This window comes from Stylophora pistillata, chromosome 10 (genome assembly GCF_964205215.1).
Source record: "Stylophora pistillata chromosome 10, jaStyPist1.2, whole genome shotgun sequence".
NCBI classification, from domain to species: Eukaryota; Metazoa; Cnidaria; class Anthozoa; order Scleractinia; family Pocilloporidae; genus Stylophora; species Stylophora pistillata.
Window position 1 is genome coordinate 30,814,747 of NC_142528.1, and position 16,407 is coordinate 30,831,153.

At 41.5% G+C, this 16,407-nt stretch overlaps 1 protein-coding gene across 2 annotated transcripts; it reads right to left on the reverse strand.

Moving 5' to 3' along the window:
• Positions 1–2,501: 2,501 nt before the first annotated feature.
• Positions 2,502–7,060, reverse strand: LOC148722671 (kinesin-like protein KIFC3). 2 transcript variants are annotated; one of them, XR_015992628.1, is made up of 4 exons: positions 4,842–4,893; positions 3,959–4,364; positions 2,914–3,103; positions 2,502–2,551 (listed from the first exon to the last, which is right to left on the reverse strand). XR_015992628.1 is itself a non-coding variant. In XM_088736564.1 (4 exons), exons 1-2 carry the CDS (start codon positions 7,014–7,016, stop codon positions 4,338–4,340), a joined length of 255 nt encoding a protein of 84 aa, XP_088592690.1. In that variant the 5' UTR covers positions 7,017–7,060; the 3' UTR covers positions 2,502–2,551; positions 2,914–3,103; positions 3,959–4,337. The 2 variants fall into 2 exon arrangements, 1 of the variants encoding a protein (XP_088592690.1); XM_088736564.1 differs by lacking the exon at positions 4,842–4,893 and adding an exon at positions 6,789–7,060.
• Between the last annotated feature and the right edge of the window lie 9,347 nt (positions 7,061–16,407).

Below are 16,407 nucleotides of genomic sequence, written 5' to 3' on the forward strand. Positions count from 1 at the left end.
TCTTAGGATGCAGCACGCTACTCTTTTTGCAACTCCTTTCTTTACGCTTGGTAAAAAAGGGTTGACGGACCAGCACGACTCTTGCCAGGCTACGAGTGTAATATGAACGACTTTCTCCGCACTTGCCCGTATGTAAACAAAAACAAAGGCGTGGTTGACTAAGATCCTTTGAGACGGTGGCTAACAACAAATCAAACTTTGGGATTTTCCAAGTTCGTACGGTAGCGACTGAACTGTTTCATTCCTAAGGAGACTTTTTATCCTAAGCTGTGAAAGCTAGTCAGTAAGTAGGAGTGTGCTCTTACGTTCTCCTTGAAGAGCCCGGAGTAAAGACGTCGTCACTGTCCTTGGTTTTTTGCACTCTCTTCCATTCGATTTTGAGCTGAAACAGAGCAAGGAACGTACGGGGTTACATAATAGAGTTTATTACATCGCACGCAGCGACCGTGGGCAAGAAGGAGCGAATCCTGTGTTGTGATTGGCTAGCCGAGCGGGTAAGATGGGCCGGGATTGCCAGCATTGATCCCGCGTACAAAAAAAAATAATAATCATCATTTGAGAAATACTTTATAGCTAAGCAATATCTTTAATGAGAAAAGACCTTTATTGAATCTAACATGTGTATAAAAAAATAAAAAAAATCTTGCTAGTTACAATTCTCCTTTTAAGGAAAAATATCACTAACCTAAACTACATAGTTATATGGCTATGAATAATAAAATTATAATGTGCTGTTTAGCAAGTCTATATCTTACTTTAATTCTCTTGAGAAAGGAAATGCAAAGTCTTCAAAAGTTCAACGCAAAAGAATAGTAAAAAAGTTTACTATAAAATTTACTATAATTTGCTATAATAATAATAATAATAATAATATAATAATAATCCTTTGAATATATCAACAAAGTTGAAATGGTAAATTGGCCACCGTTACGGTTATAAACGCTGGCGTTTCCAGCTTTAGCCCTTCGTCGGAGCGAATAGAGGAATTGTGGGTTGTGTGTGCTTTCAAAGGCAGAAAGTGAGCTACGTGATTGGTGGGAACATGGCAAGGAGAAAAACATGAATAAATTAGTGGAATGAAAAGCGTTCGTTGATACCTGTGGGATTTAGACTGCTGGTTTGGAAGATGAGCTTTTGTTCAAGGGTTTTTCGGCTTTCCGTGCAACCTAAGTGTAAGGAAAGACCGCAGATTGCCCTAGGGTGCTTGTTTACGTGCACCTCCGCCAATGTAATCTATTGCATAACTCACTCTTATTGCAAAAAGATTTACATCGGCGAAACAGGCAGAGGACTAGGTGACCGATTCCGAGAAAACCTTCGCGACGTGGAGAGGAACGACAAGGACGCATCGAAACCAGTCGCTTGACATTTTAATTTACCCAATCATTCCTCGACCTTCCATGAAATTTTTTATTGGTATTTTTGTGAAATGTCAGAGCCAGGGAATTGTTATGATTAACTTTTCCTCAACATTAAACCAGGAATGAACTGGCTCGTCAAGATCTGGCTGAGCCAATGGTATGTCACTGCTGTTCCCCTTGAAGGATTTCTTTGCTGATCTTGGAGAAGCCGTTGTCGGACTCGCCTTGTCTGCTACATCAGGGTCCTAAAGAAACAAACAAATAAACAGTTTTAAGGTCTTGCTACCAGCTCCTTAGGTCGAAGTTGTGAAACAGCTTTCACAATAATAACTGCAAAATGATCTTGAACTGATATAATGTCCCTTTTCTTCATACAAGTTAAAAGAAGGAAAAGTAGCAAATGAGCGTTAGAATAAAAAAGGAAGACTTAATTTAGTTTCGAACACCCACAGCACTACTAGCACTGATGAGTGTAAACAGAGTCAACAGGGATACAAAATGAAACCCATAAACATTCTCACCGAAGAAGAGGGATCTGCTTTTGAAGAGTCGCTTCTTTCAGCAGCAAGTTCTCTTTCTACGTTTTCTTTCTCGTGCTTAATCTCCTCTACACTCCTATCCTAGTCGTCAAAGTGTCTCTGGTAATCCCGTTTCGTTTTCCCGCAGTTCCTCTTCCATCTCTCTTCTCAAATCCTGCTTACACTGCTCCCGGATTGTGGACAGTTTGATCTCATTCTCTGCCTTTTTGGCGTTAGCCACCTCTAATGTTTGACGCATGGTTTTCATGATGTTTTCTCTTGAATCGTTCGTTTTTCTGATTTCTTCATCCTTCTTTACCAGCTTTTCCTCCAGAATAGCAGGCTATTTCTGCAATCTGGCTATTTCCTTCTCCATGTTCTGCATCCGCTTGGAGGCGCTTCGCTCATTAACTTCGTTCTCGTTGGACATATTTTTCATGGCATCACTAGCAGCCATCGCTTGGTTCTTCAACCTGGTAATTCCCTTTTTCTTTATGTTCAGCGCCTTGGTTGCTAAGGCGCACTTTTCTTGCCACGTTTGCAGTTCTATGTAAAGAGTTTCCAATTCACCTTGACGTTCGTCAAGTGTATGTCCTTGTTCAGCTAATATTATATCTCGCTCTTCTAAGACTTTTTTCGGGTTGGCAATCACATCTTTGTCCTTTCCTGCATCTGCGAAAAACAAGAACATGATTCCAAAGCACATTTGAGAAGTGCATTACGTTCAACACATGATGTCTCTCTTTTCTCCTCGTGTATGAAAAACCTTATAGTCCAACTGCACTATAAAAATCATGCAAATGTACATAGAAGAAGTCTTGATTTGACCTCCCATACTCTTACTATTTTGAAACAAACAGACTTTACATTCTCTGTGGTCGCTTAAGGTAGTTTTTACTGAATGCAGACAGTACAACTCGACATAACTTTTGTGTCAGGCATACCCTAGCCGTCACAATTCTTGCTCAGCGATCGCTCAACATCCTCTATATAAAGCAATATTATTGAAAAAATGAAACTTTCGCAGCAGCTACCTGATGAGACTAGACGCAGGTTTCTTTCCATGGAACTCTTTTCGTCATTAAGCGTTTTCACTTTGTCCGCGAGTGTCCTGATCTGTTCTCGGGATTTTTCATTTTTAACTGATGCTTTCCTAATGTTTTGCTTCAGTTCTTCGACTGTTTTGTTCCTGTCTTCGATGGTCTTTTGCATGGAAATCACTTCCTTACGCACCCATCGATCAAAAAGGAAAAGCATGGAAAAGCAAACAAACAAACAAATCAAATAGAATTACGTGCGGCGTATATCTGCTATCAAGAAGCCGACTAAGTCAACAACAAGTTAATGAAAAAAACACAGTGCATTAATTAAGTCTCTCTAAGGGCAAAGGAAAAACTGAGCAGTATCTTTGCCACCTTCACGGAAAAACAGGTGTTTTGCAATTTTACATAAAGTACATCGAATCTCGCCTGAGTTGTCAAAAATTAGAGAATTTCTGTTCATTGCCTGTACTGGAACACGAGTGCGAAGTTTTGCGCAGAGGAGGGCGTCTGTTATTTTACCCGAGTGTTTCTAATAATAACGTTTTGCTGCTAAGCGTGCGACTGCCTGCATGGTTAATCAGTTTCCACCAACCATTACATGTCTGACGTTGTCAAAATGATACACGCGATGTAAATGTAGTGCGAAAAACCATTTCTTCCCCAAGGTATGTTCCCAGTGTGAACAAGTGTCTTTTTTTTTCATAACTCGCAGTTTTTTAGCGTTGCAGTGTGTTTCGTTTAGAACTAAACTGTTTTATATAACTTAGATAGATGGTTGGCCTGTTGAAGTACAGGCTTAAATATATTTTCAAAAGGTAGTTGTGCCGTAAAATTTGGTGAGTCATTTTATTTGTCTTGCTCGATATAGGGGAAAGTGGAGTGTTGTATCGCATGCATTAATTTCTCTTCGCTGCGAAAGAAATTAAAAAACCTCTCATAATTAAATAATAATCATGTCATTTTTTGTAATAATAATAATAATAATAATAATATAAAAAATTGAATAATGTCCAATGTCTGATCACTTTCTTTTTACATGGAATGGGGTCATCTGTGACTTGCTCCCAGGCTCTGGTCCTGTCTCTTCTCCCTCGGGTATTTCCACTTTGACATGACACTTGCCTTTGAATTCTGATTGCATTGTTATTATAGCCAAATGCTCGAATATCAGGATTATCATTCCGTCTGCCTAACTTGCGCTGATGGCCAAAATATTCCTCTAGAGAATCTTGACAGAAGCGCTCAGTCAAGACAAACTCCACCCCTTCTTGGAGGAGAAATTGCGTAGCCTCACAGAATAGACTGTGAACTGAAAACCTTCATGAGTTTGCCACCAGATAAACATTTTGCTCCTTGCATTCTGATCGAAATTTCCAGGTCTGTTGTTACGTGCTTCTTTCCAGGTCTTAAGGTAATCAAGGAGTTTCAGTAACCACTGAAACCTGAAATAAAAATTAAATAAAATTTAGAATTGTCATATTGCAAGGGTTAGAGTTGTCATATTACACATTAATCTGCTCTATGAAAATTTCCATGTATACAGAATGGTTAAGAGAACAGTCTAGATTTACATTTTCATCAAGAACCGCAGCTGCACTATCCATTATTTTGATTGTTTACATTGGATGTAGCAAGGGAGCCTCGTTTTCATGTGGTTTACATAAGGGTGTTTTTCTTAGGTTATTCTGCTGTCAACAAAGTACAGGATATTAGTATACCAGTGTAAAGCACTAATTGGTTTAACTGTGGGGTTAGGGTTACAATAAACATACAATTTGCACTACATGTATAGCATTCAAACAAACTAATGACAAGATTTAGGTATACCACAGTCACATGTTAAATTTATAATTACAAAAAAGAGGAAAATATACAGATGACAACATATATAACTATAATAACAATAATAATTGCCATACCTGCCATCCTGAGAGTCACGGTATGGAGCAAGTAAGGCTAAATATATCTCTACTCTATTAGAGCAGTTCACCGAAATTGCGAAAACTTTACCACACTTTGATAAAAATACTTACATGCTAATAATAAACAAACATGAATCACACATTATTAAGTATAGCGAGGATTTAGTACGGGTCGCAAATGACGAACAAAAAGATTTTCAAGCAATGTTTTCCAGTAGACACAACTGTCTCAAATTACCATCGCTTGGTTCTTCAAGCTGGTAATTCCCTTTTTCTTTATGTCGAGCGCCTTGGTTTTAGTCTTCTGCCTTTTTCGCCTATGTATATCTTTTTGCAATAGGTGCAAGTTATGCAATAGATTACATTGGCGGAGGTGCACGTGAAGTGAGCGGTGATCTTAATGGATCGTTTGGGTCCCGATATTTTATCAGTTTTGTGAATGGAAGGACACGTTTTGCATCGTGCACGAGCGCATTTAAAAGTGCCTGGTTGGTCATTAGTCTGAAAAGAACTTCTGACCAAAAGATTGCCTATGTTTTTGTCGCGTTTGAATGAAATGAGCGGAGGCTGCGAAAAGATAGTGCTTGTCTCTGGATCGTTTTGAAGTAATTTAAAGATTTTAAGAATGATGGATTTAATTGAGTGGTTGGGAGGGTGAAACGTGAGAGTGAATGGAATACGGTCGGAATCTTCCTTTTGTGACGTTTGTAGTGCTGAATGTCGATCAATAAGTTGGGCGCGGTGGTAACCCGCTGGAACGACAGAATCAAGGTAACCACGTTTATCGAAAAACTGGCACATTGACTCTGATTTGTGCTGGAAATCAGAGTCATCACCACATAAACGACGAAGTCTTAGAAACTGAGAAAAAGGAATGGAATTCTTAACGTGAGATGGATGCGAAGACGAATATAACAAGTAATTATGCGAGTCTGTAGGTTTGTCATACACACTAGTGCATAAACCGTTGCCTTCAATTGAAACTTTGATGTCTAAAAAGGATAAAGAATTGTCAGAAATTTCCCAGGTACATGATTTCAGAGCCGGGTGAAAAGAATTGACTGCGGTTATGAATTGAGTGAGTTCCTCTCTGGTAGAGGAGGTAGCGCCGATACAGTCGTCGATGTAGCGACCGTAGAGTTCAGGTTTGGAGTATGATAATATAATGATTCTAGTATTTCTTTCAAATCTTCCTGAAGCGGACTGTTTTTATTTATCATTATTAAAAAACAGCTGCACATACACGCTTTCTAGTGTAATGGGACGCTGCACAGAAACTAGTACTGAAAGAGAAGAGATAGAAGAAGAGAGGCAGCTTGGTTCGGTTTGCCACAGAAATTTTCGAAATAACTTTTTTTCATCCATAATCACCGCCTGAAGACCTTTAACTTTCTAGGTTTCTTCCCATATATTCAAAGTGTTCTCAGGAGCTAATGAATAATGTAAAAAGAAAATCGTTGGTCTTATCATTTTCCCTCTGCCTTAATCTCTTCAAACACCTGGAGAGAGAAGAGCGGATTGCAGATTAAAAGAGCGTCTATTGGCTAAATATATCTCTACTTCATTAGAGCAGTTCACCGAAATTGCAAAAACTTTACCAAACTTTGATAAAAATACTTACATGCTAATAATAAACAAACATGAATCACACATTATTAAGTATAGCGAGGATTTAGTACGGGTCGCAAATGACGAACAAAAAGATTTTCAAGCAATATTTTCTAGTACACACAACTGTCTCAAAGCTCCTTTAAATGAAAGTTTGCTCCGAGATTTCGCTGCTAAACTGGTGCATTGATGAAGGAAACACCATCACTGCCTTCTCTTGCATCAGTTACTGTTCGCTAGCGCGAGGTTTGCATTAAAAAATTAAAGCCCGAACGCATGATGTCACGTCCGACTCATCAAATACAACATCTACTGGCATAACAAAAAAAAAATTACCTGCTGTTGAGTGGACTCCGATGTGAACACCTTGTCCATCTCGAACAGTTTTGTTGATCCTTTGGAGAAAACACCAAGAACACCATCGTCATCTTCGTCAAAAGAAACAACATTGGCAGCCATTTTTCCTCCTCCGTCTTCTTTGATCACAGGCCTGACCCTGCAACATACTCTAATGTTGCCTTTCAATTCCACCAGTTCGTTGTGGAGCTTTTTCCTCAGCGCCATTTCCTTTTTGTACTTCGTAACCAATTCTTTCTCTTTGTCATCAATTCCTTCCTTCCTTAGTTTCGAACACCCACAGCACCACTAGCACTGATGAGTGTAAACAGAGTCAACAGGGATACAAAATGAAGCTCATAAACTTTATTCTCACCGAAGAAGAGGGATCTGCTTTTGAAGAGTCGCTTCTTTCAGCAGCAAGTTCTCTTTCTACGTTTTCTTTCTCGTGCTTAATCTCCTACACACTCCTATCCTTGTCGTCAAGTTGTCTCTGGTAATGCCGTTTCGTTTTCCCGCAGTTCCTCTTCCATCTCTCTTCTCAAATCCTGCTTACACTGCTCGCGGTTTGTGGACAGTTTGATCTTACGCCAACTAAAGGCAGCGTAAATCTCTATTTTACACCAACTTTACGCCGTGCGTAAAGGTGTCTTAAATAAGTCTCATTACTCCAGCTTTAGGTCAGTGCGTAATGGCCGTGTAAAGGGTGCCTTTACGAAATGTAAATGTGGTGTAAAGCTGTGTAAAGTAGATCTTTACGGCAGCTTTATGATAACATTACACAACTTAGATGTTTTTTCATGCTTTGCTATTCTCAAGTGAAAAAGTGTCACTTTATTTCTGCGCTAACTTGCAATTGACTTAATAGTTATAGTTATATTTCACAGCTCGCGGACGCAGTCGTCTGGCAATTATGGTTCTTGTGGAGTGTTGCTCTGTTTTTGCTTCACGACATCCCTAAAGGTATCAAAAGATTAAATATAAAGTGGGCTAAACCAAAACTCTTTGTGGCAGAAAAAACGTCTGACTTCAAACTGAATGGATTTGTGCCTGACGGGGATCATTGTAGCTGTTTTGCCGGAGACAAATATGCTGGCACCGCAGATTTCTTAAACAGCTTTTTTCTCTTTTTCGCGGAGGATTGAGTTAACGTTCGTGATGTGCCCTTTTCATTGTCTTCACCTGAAAAAGAGATATACACTTCAAAGCTCGATAAAGAGGCACGCCTGTACGAGTTAGGAAATGTCCATGGTTCGAGATTGCATCAGAACTTCACAAAACGTTATACCTGCAACGCTATCTTGCAAGTTTCGGAAGAGTTTCCTCTTTTTTGACTCTACTTTGAGTGAGTCTGTCTCGTCCTGCGAAGAGATTTAAATTCAGCATTTATTGGGCACTCGAACAAAGGAACTTAGCCTGAGTAGCGGCCCTAGAGGAAGGGGGAAAGGGGGTGGGAAGCCGAGGGGAGAGAGGCGTGGGGAGAGGGAAGGAAGAGCCTGCGAGCGACCCCGTGGATTCTTCCAAACTCTTACCGATTAATTATGCATAGTTATAGTTATATTTTACAGCTCGTGGACACAGTCGTCTGGCAATTATGGTTCTTGTGGAGATTTGCTCTGTTTTTGCTTCACGACATCCCTAAAGGTATCAACAGATTAAACATAAAGTGAGCTACACCAAAAATCTTTGTGACAGAAAAAACGTCTGACTTCAAACTGAATGCATTTGTGCCTGATGGGGATCATTGTAACTGTTTTGCAGGAGACAAATATGCTGGCACCGCAGGTTTCTTAAACAGCTTTTTTCTCTTTTTCTCGGAGGATTGAGTTAACGTTGGTGATGTGCCCTTTTCATTCTCTTTCATTGGGGAGAGGGAAGGAAGAGCCTTCCAGCGACCCCGTGGATTCTTCCAAACTTCCACGGATTAATTATGCATAGTTATAGTTATATTTCAAAGCTCGCGGATGCAGTCGTCTGGCATTTATGGTTCTTGCGGAGTCTTGCCCTGTTTTTGCTTCACGACATCCCTAAAGGTATCAAAAGATTAAATATAAAGTGGGCTAAACCAAAACTCTTTGTGGCAGAAAAAACGTCTGACTTCAAACTGAATGGATTTGTGCCTGACGGGGATCATTGTAACTGTTTTGCAGGAGACAAATATGCTGGCACCGCAGGTTTCTTAAACAGCTTTTTTCTCTTTTTCGCGGAGGATTGAGTTAACGTTGGTGATGTGCCCTTTTCATTGTCTTCACCTGAAAAAGAGATATACACTTCAAAGCTCGATAAAGAGGCACGCCTGTACGAGTTAGGAAATGTTCGTTGCTCGAGATTGCATCAGAACTTCACAAAACTTTATACCTGCAACGCTATGTTGCAAGTCTTGGAAGAGTTTCCTCTTTTTTGACTCTACTTTGAGTGACTCTGTCTCGTCCTGCGAAGAGATTTAAATTCAGCATTTAATGGGCACTCGAACAAAGCAACTTAGCCTGAGTAGCGGCCCTAGAGGAAGTGGGAAAGGGGTTGGGAAGCCGAGCGGAGAGAGGCTTTGGGAGAGGGAAGGAAGAGCATTTCAGCGACCCCGTGGATTCTTCCAAACTCCCACCGATTAATTATGCATAGTTATAGTTATATTTCACAGCTCGCGGACGCAGTCGTCTGGCAATTATGGTTCTTGTGGAGTCTTGCTCTGTTTTTGCTTCACATCCCTAAAGGTATCAAAAGATTAAACATAACGTCAGCTACACCAAAACTCTTTGTGGCAGAAAAAACCTCTGATTTCAAACTGGATGGATTTGTGCCTGACGGGGATCAGTGTAGCTGTTTTGCAGGAGACAAATATGCTGGCACCGCAGGTTTCTTAAACAGCTTTTTTCTCTTTTTCGCGGAGGATTGAGTTAACGTTGGTGATGTGCCCTTTTCATTGTCTTCACCTGAAAAAGAGATCTACACTTCAAAGCTCGATAAAGAGGCACGCCTGTACGAGTTAGGAAATGTCCATGGTTCGAGATTACATCAGAATCTCACAAAACTTTATGGCTGCAACGCTAACTTGCAAGTCTTGGAAGAGTTTCCTCTATTTTGACTCTATTTTGAGTGACTCTGTCTCGTTTTGCGAAGAGATTTAAATTCAGCATTTAATGGCCACTCGAACAAAGCAACTTAGCCTGAGTAGCGGCCGTAGAGGAAGGGGGAAAGGGGGTGGGAAGCCGAGCGGAGAGAGGCGTGGGGAGAGGGAGGGTAGAGCCTTCCAGCGACCCCGTGGATTCTTCCAAACTCCCACCGATTAATTATGCATAGTTATAGTTATATTTCACAGCTCGCGGACGCAGTCGACTGGCAATTATGGTTCTTGTGGAGTCTTGCTCTGTTTTTGCTTTACGACATCCCTAAAGGTATCAAAAGATTAAACATAACGTCAGCTACACCAAAACTCTTTGTGGCAGAAAAAACCTCTGATTTCAAACTGGATGGATTTGTGCCTGACGGGGATCATTGTAGCTGTTTTGCAGGAGACAAATATGCTGGCACCGCAGGTCTCTTAAACAGCTTTTTTCTCTTTTTCGTGGAGGATTGAGTTAACGTTGGTGATGTGCCCTTTTCATTGTCTTCACCTGAAAAAGAGATCTACACTTCAAAGCTCGATAAAGAGGCACGCCTGTACGAGTTAGGAAATGTTCGTGGTTCGAGATTGCATCAGAACTTCACAAAACTTTGTACCTGCAACGCTATCTTGCAAGTCTTGGAAGAGTTTCCTCTTTTTTGACTCTACTTTGAGTGACTCTCTCTCGTCCTCCGAAGAGATTTAAATTCAGCATTTAATGGGCACTCGAACAAAGCAACTTCGCCTGAGTAGCGGCCGTAGAGGAAGGGGGAAAGGGGGTGGGAAGCCGAGCGGAGAGAGGCGTCGGGAGAGGGAAGGAAGAGCCTGCCAGCGACCCCGTGGATTCTTCCAAACTCCCACCGATTAATTATGCATAGTTATAGTTATATTTCACAGCTCGCAAACGCAGTCGTCTGGCAATTATGGTTCTTGTGGAGTCTTGCTCTGTTTTTGCTTCACGACATCCCTAAAGGTATCAAAAGATTAAACATAAAGTGAGCTACACCAAAACTCTTTGTGGCAGAAAAAACGTCTGGTTTCAAACTAGATGGATTTGTGCCTGACGGGGATCATTGTAGCTGTTTTGCAGGAGACAAATATGCTGGCACCGCAGGTCTCTTAAACAGCTTTTTTCTCTTTTTCGCGGAGGATTGAGTTAACGTTAGTGATGTGCCCTTTTCATTGTCTTCACCTGAAAAAGAGATATACACTTCAAAGCTCGATAAAGAGGCACTCCTGTACGAGTTAGGAAATGTCCATGGTTTGAGATTGCATCAGAACTTCACAAAACTTTATACCTGCAACGCTATCTTGCAAGTCATGGAAGAGTTTCCTCTTTTTTGACTCTACTTTGAGTGACTCTGTCTCGTCCTGCGAAGAGATTTAAATTCAGCATTTAATGGGCACTCGAACAAAGCAACTTAGCCTGAGTAGCGGCCCTAGAGGAAGTGGGAAAGGGGGTGGGAAGCCGAGCGGAGAGAGGCTTTGGGAGAGGGAAGGAAGAGCATTCCAGCGACCCCGTGGATTCTTCCAAACTCCCACCGATTAATTATGCATAGTTATAGTTATATTTCACAGTTCGCGGACGCAGTCGTCTGGCAATTATGGTTCTTGTGGAGTCTTGCTCTGTTTTTGCTTCACGACATCCCTAAAGGTATCAAAAGATTAAACATAACGTCAGCTACACCAAAACTCTTTGTGGCAGAAAAAACCTCTGATTTCAAACTGGATTGATTTGTGCCTGACGGGGATCATTGTAGCTGTTTTGCAGGAGACAAATATGCTGGCACCGCAGGTTTCTTAAACAGCTTTTTTCTCTTTTTCGCGGAGGATTGAGTTAACGTTGGTGATGTGCCCTTTTCATTGTCTTCACCTGAAAAAGAGATATACACTTCAAAGCTCGATAAAGAGGCACGCCTGTACGAGTTAGGAAATGTTCGTGGTTCGAGATTGCATCAGAACTTCACAAAACTTTATACCTGCAACGCTATGTTGCAAGTCTTGGAAGAGTTTCCTCTTTTTTGACTCTACTTTGAGTGACTCTGTCTCGTCCTGCGAAGAGATTTAAATTCAGCATTTAATGGGCACTCGAACAAAGCAACTTAGCCTGAGTAGCGGCCGTAGAGGAAGGGGGAAAGGGGGTGGGAAGCCGAGCGGAGAGAGGCGTGGGGAGAGGGAGGGTAGAGCCTTCCAGCGACCCCGTGGATTCTTCCAAACTCCCACCGATTAATTATGCATAGTTATAGTTATATTTCACAGCTCGCGGACGCAGTCGACTGGCAATTATGGTTCTTGTGGAGTCTTGCTCTATTTTTGCTTCACGACATCCCTAAAGGTATCAAAAGATTAAACATAACGTCAGCTACACCAAAACTCTTTGTGGCAGAAAAAACGTCTGGTTTCAAACTGGATGGATTTGTGCCTGACGGGGATCATTGTAGCTGTTTTGGCGGAGACAAATATGCTGGCACCGCAGGTTTCTTAAACAGCTTTTTTCTCTTTTTCGCGGAGGATTGAGTTAACGTTGGTGATGTGCCCTTTTCATTGTCTTCACCTGAAAAAGAGATCTACACTTCAAAGCTCGATAAAGAGGCACGCCTGTACGAGTTAGGAAATGTCCCTGGTTCGAGATTACATCAGAATCTCACAAAACTTTATACCTGCAACGCTATCTTGCAAGTCTTGGAAGAGTTTCCTCTTTTTTGACTCTACTTTGAGTGACTCTGTCTTGTCCTGCGAAGAGATTTAAATTCAGCATTTAATGGGCACCGGAACAAAGCAACTTAGCCTGAGTAGCGGCCCTAGAGGAAGGGGGAAAGGGGGTGGGAAGCCGAGCGGAGAGAGGCGTCGGGAGAGGGAAGGAAGAGCCTGCCAGCGACCCCTTGGATTCTTCCAAACTCCCACCGATTAATTATGCATAGTTATAGTTATATTTCACAGCACGCAAACGCAGTCGTCTGGCAATTATGGTTCTTGTGGAGTCTTGCTCTGTTTTTGCTTCACGACATCCCTAAAGGTATCAAAAGATTAAACATAAAGTGAGCTACACCAAAACTCTTTGTGGCAGAAAAAACGTCTGGTTTCAAACTGGATGGATTTGTGCCTGACGGGGATCATTGTAGCTGTTTTGGCGGAGACAAATATGCTGGCACCGCAGGTTTCTTAAACAGCTTTTTTCTCTTTTTCGCGGAGGATTGAGTTAACGTTGGTGATGTGCCCTTTTCATTGTCTTCACCTGAAAAAGAGATCTACACTTCAAAGCTCGATAAAGAAGCACGCCTGTACGAGTTAGGAAATCTCCATGGTTCGAGATTGCATCAGAACTTAACAAAACTTTATACCTGCAACGCTATCTTGAAGTCTTGGAAGAGTTTCCACTTTTTTGACTCTACTTTGAGTGACTCTGTCTCGTCCTGCGAAGAGATTTAAATTCAGCATTTAATGGGCACTCGAACAAAGCAACTTAGCCTGAGTAGCGGCCGTAGAGGAAGGGGGAAAGGGGGTGGGAAGCCGAGCGGAGAGAGGCTTTGGGAGAGGGAAGGAAGAGCCTACCAGCGACCCCGTGGATTCTTCCAAACTCCCACCGATTAATTATGCATAGTTATAGTTATATTTCACAGCTCGCGGACGCAGTCGTCTGGCAATTATGGTTCTTGTGGAGTCTTGCTCTGTTTTTGCTTCACGACATCCCTAAAGGTATCAAAAGATTAAACATAAAGTGAGCTACACCAAAACTCTTTGTGACAAAAAAAACGTCCGATTTCAAACTGGATGGATTTGTGCCTGACGGGGATCATTGTAGCTGTTTTGCCGGAGACAAATATGCTGGCACCGCAGGTTTCTTAAACAGCTTTTTTCTCTTTTTCGCGGAGGATTGAGTTAACGTTGGTGATGTGCCCTTTTCATTGTCTTTCATTGGGGAGAGGGAAGGAAGAGCCTGCCGGCGACCCCGTGGAATCTTTCAAACTCCCACCGATTAATTATGCATAGTTATAGTTATATTTCACAGTTCGCGGACGCAGTCGTCTGGCAATTATGGTTCTTGTGGAGTCTTGCTCTGTTTTTGCTTCACGACATCCCTAGAGGTATCAAAAGATTAAATATAAAGTCAGCTACACCAAAACTCTTTTTGGCAGAAAAAACGTCTGATTTCAAACTGGATGGACTTTTGCGTGACGGGGATCATTGTAGCTGTTTTGCCGGAGACAAATATGCTGGCACCGCAGGTTTCTTAAACAGCTAATTTCTCTTTTTCGCGGAGGATTGAGTTAACGTTGGTGATGTGCCCTTTTCATTGTCTTCACCTGAAAAAGAGATATACACTTCAAAGCTCGATAAAGAGGCACGCCTGTACGAGTTGGGAAATGTCCATGGCTTGAGATTGCATCAGAACTTCACAAAACTTTATACCTGCAACGCTATCTTGCAAGTCTTGGAAGAGTTTCCTCTTTTTTGACTCTACTTTGAGTGACTCTGTCTCGTCCTGCGAAGAGATTTAAATTCAGCATTTAATGGGCACTCGAACAAAGCAACTTAGCCTGAGTAGCGGCCCTAGAGGAAGGGGGAAAGGGGGTGGGAAGCCGAGCGGAGAGAGGCTTTGGGAGAGGGAAGGAAAAGCCTGCCAGCGACCCCTTGGATTCTTCCAAACTCCCACCGATTAATTATGCATAGTTATAGTTATATTTCACAGCTCGCGGACGCAGTCGTCTGGCAATTATGGTTCTTGTGGAGTCTTGCTTTGTTTTTGCTTCACGACATCCCTAAAGGTATCAAAAGATTAAACATAAAGTGAGCTAAACGAAAACTTTTTGTGGCAGAAAAAACGTCTGATTTCAAACTGGATGGATTTGTGCCTGACGGGGGTCATTGTAGCTGTTTTGCCGGAGACAAATATGCTGGCCAAAATTTCATTTTCCGAAAAGGCAGAGAATGAGATCAAACTGTCCACAATCCGCGAGCAGTGTAAGGAGGATTGGAGAAAAGAGATGGAAGAGCAATGGCGGAAAACGAAACGGGATTACCAGAGACAACTTGACGACCAGGATAGGAGTATAGAGGAGATTAAGCATGAGAAAGAAAACGTAGAAAGAGAACTTGCTGCTGAAAGAAGCGACTCTTCAAAAACAGATCCCTCTTCTTCGGTGAGAATAAAGTTTTTGGGTTTCATTTTGGATCCCTGTTGACTCTGTTTACACTAATCAGTGCTAGTAGTACTGTGGGTGTTCGAAACTAAATTAAGTCTTCTTTTTTTATTCTAACGCTGATTTGTTACTTTTCCTTCTTTTAACTTGTATGAAGAAAAGGGACATTATATCAGTTCAAGATCATTTTGCAGTTATTATTGCGAAAGCTGATTCACAATTTCGACCTAAGGAGCTGGTAGCAAGACCTTAAAGTGTTTGTTTATTTGTTTTTTTCTTTTGCACCCTGATGTAGCAGACAAGGCGAGTCCGACAACGGCTTCTTCAAGATCAGCAAAGAAATCCTTCAAGGGGAAAAGCAGTGACATACCATTGGCTCAGGTAGATCTTGACGAGCCAGTTCATTCCTGGTTTAATGTTGACGAAAAGTTAATTATAACAATTCCCTGATTCCGACATTTGACAAAAATACAGACCAAAAATTTCATGGAAGGTCGAGGAATAAAATCAAATGATTTTTTAATTCCATGCATCGCCTCTAATGGCAGGAAGAGGTGTGGATTTTACCTGGAATTTATGCGACTAATCAAGTCCTTGATGACTTGAATGAAAACGTTGCTAATCTTGGGATCCTTGCGTTTAGTGGGATCGCCCCAGGGCAATCAATCATTGTAGGGAATTAAAAGAAAATACGTGGTGAGAGGCGTTCTGAACTTTCCTTTAAACGATCAAGTTGGTATTTAGGTAGATTAAATAGGAGCGAGTTGCAGTAATCAAAGTGAAAGATACAAAAGCATTGACCAGTGTCTTCTTCGACTGCATGGAGATTCCCAGGAATCTTTGCGGACAGCTTTTTCATGTTTGGTATCCTCTGTCCTGACACAACGGGGTGAAGGTATATGTCATTTATCCAGTTGTTTAATACATATGCGTTATTAACCAAGCGTCAGGTCAAGATAGCTGGATATTGACCGAGTTCCTTTTTTTTCGGTTGTATGGACCGAGGCGAATTCGAGGTACATAAAAATGGGAAGAAAAGAACGAGGCTAATATCCAGCCATCTTGACCGAACAAGCTTGGCTAATAAAGGATTTATTACATTGCAAAAAGATTTTGCTTCATTAAGAATTAAGAATGACTTGTTTTCTTCGAGATTGAGAGCCCGGAAAGAAAGCCAACTGTGTTTGTTTTGACTATCTTTTGCCACTTTTTGCGTTTCCGTCGGCGAAATTGTCTAAGAGTTACGAACGTATTCAATACCATCTAAATGCAGACCTTGCTAATTTAGCTCAATGGTTCGAAAGTAATTATCTGACACTGAACACTAAAAAATCGAAATTTTTATTCTTTGGTAGCCATCGCAGATTGGAAACCTGCC

Bases quoted from the DNA above. Each gene is read 5' to 3' on its own strand.
- LOC148722671 (XM_088736564.1), bottom strand. From the start codon at position 7,016: ATGGCGCTGAGGAAAAAGCTCCACAACGAACTGGTGGAATTGAAAGGC. The intron at 4,365-6,788 runs GTAATTTTTTTT...TTTTTATTTCAG, and splicing joins CGGAGTCCACTCAACAGCAG to GTTTCAGTGGTTACTGAAAC.